Source organism: Leucoraja erinacea, chromosome 4, assembly GCF_028641065.1.
Source record: "Leucoraja erinacea ecotype New England chromosome 4, Leri_hhj_1, whole genome shotgun sequence".
In the NCBI taxonomy this organism is placed as follows: Eukaryota; Metazoa; Chordata; class Chondrichthyes; order Rajiformes; family Rajidae; genus Leucoraja; species Leucoraja erinaceus.
In genome coordinates, this window is record NC_073380.1 from 92,358,861 (window position 1) to 92,363,150 (window position 4,290).

The following is a 4,290-nucleotide window of genomic DNA, read 5'->3' on the forward strand; positions in this document are numbered from 1 at the left end:
CATCTATGGAACAAAGGAAATAGACAACGTTTCGGCCCCGCTGCACCCGCTACACCCGCTGATTTTCTCCAGCATTCGTGTGTGTGGGTGGGAGTTGGGGGGAGGGGGGGCGGGGGAGAGAGACATAAAGCAGCCTGAAGAATGGGTCGCCTGTCCATTTCCCTCCGTAGATAATAACCTCATCCTCAACTCCAAAAAGACGAAGGAGATTATTGTCAACTTCAGGCAGACCACAGGAGGCAGTCATACCGCCATCCATATCAACGGGACTGAGGTGGAGCGCGTCTCCAGCTATAAATTCCTCGGAGTGCATATCTCGGAGGACTTGTCCTGGTCCCTCAACACCTCCAAGCTGATCAAAAAGGCACAGCAGCGCCTTTACTTCCTTAGGAGGCTCAAGAAAGCCCACCTGTCCCCCCAGATCCTGACCAACTTTTACCGCTGTACCATAGAGAGTATCCTGACCACCTGCTTCACGGTATGGTACAGCAGCTGCACTGCTGCGGACAGGAAAGCACTACAACGGGTGGTGAAAACCGCGCAGCACATCATCGGTGCCCCGCTCCCTGCCATGGATGCCCTCCACCGAAAACGGTGTCTGAGACGGGCTGGGAAGATCATCAAAGACCCCTCACACCCCAACCATGGACTGTTTGCCCTCCTCCCATCAGGGAGGCGGTACAGGAGCCTCAGGTCACGTACCAGCAGGATGAGGAAAAGCTTCTATAACAACACAATCACACTGCTGAACTCGGAGTACCGACGATAGATTTCTCTGGTCCCTCCGTCCCCCTTTGTTTAATCATTCTGTATTTCCTGATTATTCTGTATCTTCTCTCTTTCTATTTTTTTTCTTGTTTTTTTTTCTCTTTATGTACAACTACTACGGACTGACGCAAAACTGCATTTCGTTGTACTGATACTTGTATTTGTGCGATGACATTAAAGTTGAATTGAATTGAATTGAGATGCTGCCTGGCCCGCGGAGTTCATCCACTCATGCCTGTGTGAGAGGGAGGCAGGGAGGGAGAGAGAGAGAGAGGCACACACACAAGGTGAATGTGAAATCTCACCTGCCTGTTTCAGTGACAGACATCCACCGCCACTAAATGAAGACACCCCCATCTGTCTCCCCCTCCTCTCCCTCGACTCCCCCACCCTTCTCTCCCAACTCCAGTCCCGTCCCAAGTTCGGTCTGTGAAACGCAACACGCCAGCCCCGACAACCAGCCCGGTGGTCAGTCCTTTGAAGATAGACACCAGTTGCTTGGAGCAACTCAGCGGGACAGGCAGCATTTACGGAGAGAAGGAACGGGCAGCGTTTCGGGTCGAGAGCCTTCTTCAGACTGAAAGTTTCACCTCTCAGTAGATCATAAAATAACACAATCATCACGGTCAATGTGAGACACAGTCTTTATTCATATTTGACAAAATAAAAAGATGACTTCTTGCACATATTGAGAGAAGGTGCATCACACCAAATAACATTTGTCTAAAAAAACAGATTATTCTTCAGCTCATTAAAGGGCTCGGGTGAAAAAAAACAATATAGTGTGTGACAACAAAGTAACATCATTTGTGCCACGTGATTAACTACACTACAGTCCACGATGTTCATTCACGATTAACGGGAAAGATCGGGATACGGACAAGTCACTCGTAAAAATGACAGAATTGCAGAGTACCGTGGGAACTCTTTATCTACCTCCCACTATATCGTGCAGAACTCTTACTGGACCACGACCACTTCACTCGGGTGACACCTTGCATCAGGTCGCACCGTGAGATCTAGCCATTACAAGGGATGCTTCATAAAGAGTATTCCAGATTCCTGTAACCTGGGAGGAGATTCTGATTCCTGATATTAAATAGTTGCGAATGCAAACGGATAATGTCACTGGTTGTGTCGCACACCTTCTGCTGGCCAATTTCACTGAATCCAATATAAATTAGTCAAGAATATTGAAGGAATTTTTGGAATTTTAACAATTACTAGGTTTTTTTTTGGTAAGTTGGCTTGATACAAAATGCCTTGAACACATTAGTTAGAAATAGTTCTGATACAGAGAAACTATTTGAATGCAAAAAAGTATTATTCACAATTTACAAATTTAACAGTTTTGCCTCATGAGAATCTTTTGAAAAAGAGGTCTGATTCTCCACAACAACATAATTTAAACTAAAAATATTTTTTAGAACTGCCATTGATAACCTGGCTGATAGTGTTGAGGATTGTTAGAAAAGGTGAGAAGGAAGAGATGATACAATTTGCTGGTAGTAATCAGGGAGAATTTTCTACTGTCCAAAATCTGTGTGTGGGAGAATGGCAATTGGGGTATGTGCTCGTGTGAAGCATGTCATCACTACTGTTGTGTATTTGGACGCTTGGAACAGACTTAAATAAGACTCGGACACGGGAGTACACTAACAAGCTTCTTTATTCCAGGACGCCACCATGTGTCTCCCCCGCACATGCGTACTACACAAGACATCACATATACTAATTAGATATGCTAATTATCACATACCTAACATTCCTCCTCCTTTAACTCGGAGGTAGGTCACCATTTCACCAACACTGTATATGCTCTTAATCTAAATATAATTGACGAATATGGTTCCTAAATTATATTTATAGAATACATCCTAGTAACCGTAATAGTCCGACCTAACTTAACACTTAACTTTACCTTCTACTCTTCTCCCTTAAACCAAATACCTTACCCCTTACTCTATGGGATATCATTTATACAGAACGTAATCCCCAAATCTGTTGGCTGGTCTTTTTATCCTCTCAGACCTGCGTCTCTCTGGCTGTGTCAGACTTTGTCGGTTATCTGAGACCTCCGGCTCTGGCTGTGATGATGAACTATCACTAAGGGCTAGAGGTTTCCCGCTGTCTGACTTTCCTTCAGGATCTACACTGGCTGTGGGAGCAGTCAAAACTATCAGCGGCATTTCGATTGGTTGACCTCCTTCTCTTGGCTGGATGTTCGCATGCTCCTTACTGTCTGGCCAGAATGCTCTTATTTGGTCGCCATGACGACGCACAACTCTTCCGTCATTCAACTTTACATTGTACATTACCTCACCGATGACTTCTTCTATCATTCCATAAAGCCAAGTAGGGCCAGAAGTGACGTTCTTGACCACGACATGGTCATTCACTTCAAAGACTCGTCCCTTGCTTCCTCGATCTGCTGTCTGTTTCATTGAAGCTTGCTTCCTTCGAACAGATTTGCTGAGATCGGGTCGCAGACTGTCCAGTTTAGTGCGTATCTTCCGTCTGACTGGGTGACTTTCCAGTCATTTCTTGAGGTGTGACTCTGTACATCAATAAGAACCTCTAGAGCTTTAGTTCCAGGTCCGATCCTTTCCCTTTTTTCACACTGCTTTCACCATCTGTACATCTCTTTTGGCTAGTCCGTTGCTGGACGGGTGTTTAGGTGATGTTTGTATATGGCAGATGTTGTTACTGTTGAGGAACCGGGCAAACTCCTCCGACACAAACTGCGTACCGTTGTCTATGACCACCGTTTCCGGTAACCCATGAGTTGCAAACAACCGTCTCAGGGCCCTCACTGTTGCTGCTGATGTTGTGTGTCTCACCCGAATGGCTTCAATCCATTTGCTGTGAGCATCGACCACAATCAGCAAATTCTCCTCGTCCAGGCTTGCATAGTCACAGTGAATCCTACTCCAGGGTTTCTCAGGAAACTCCCATGGATGGATTTGAGCTGCCACTGGACTATGTTGAATCAGCTGACAGCTTGGACAACTTCTTACTTGTTGTTCCAACTCTTTGTTAATCCCTGGCCACCAGACATATGATCTGACCAAGGCATTCATTTTCACGATGCCCGGGTGCGTGCTATGCAGGTCTTCAAGGATTCTAGTCCTCATCTCCATATTATCTGGTATGACCACTCGTGATCCCCACAGGATAACGTCATCCTCCATTGGCAGCTCTTCTCTCTTGCTGACAAAGAGCTTTACTTCCTCTGGAAGATTCCTTGCACTTGGCCACCCTTGCATGATGTGGTTCCTCACCTTCGAGAGGACTTTGTCCATCCTGGTAGCTCTTTTCACTTCCCGTGCCTCAACCGGACGCGTGTCCAGATCAGTGAGCAAGTTGATGCGTGCATCTGGTGCTTCATCGAGCCCCGCGAGCTCAGGGTGGTTCCATGAAGAGTCCTCTTTGTGGATTGGCAAGCGCGACACGCATCGGCATTCTGGTGTTTCTTGCCTTCTGGATGGACAATCCTATAACTGTAGGCAGACAGGATCATAT

General features: G+C 46.2%; 1 protein-coding gene across 1 annotated transcript; it reads right to left on the bottom strand.

Annotated features, from left to right (window-relative positions):
* Positions 1-3,383: 3,383 nt before the first annotated feature.
* LOC129696031 (uncharacterized protein K02A2.6-like) lies at positions 3,384-4,070 on the bottom strand. Its single transcript, XM_055633440.1, has one exon. The coding sequence runs from the start codon at positions 4,068-4,070 to the stop codon at positions 3,384-3,386; it is 687 nt and encodes a 228-aa protein (XP_055489415.1).
* Positions 4,071-4,290: the final 220 nt, after the last annotated feature.

Excerpts from the sequence above, each read along its gene's own strand:
- LOC129696031 (XM_055633440.1), bottom strand. The coding sequence starts at position 4,070 with ATGGACAAAGTCCTCTCGAAGGTGAGGAACCACATCATGCAAGGGTGG.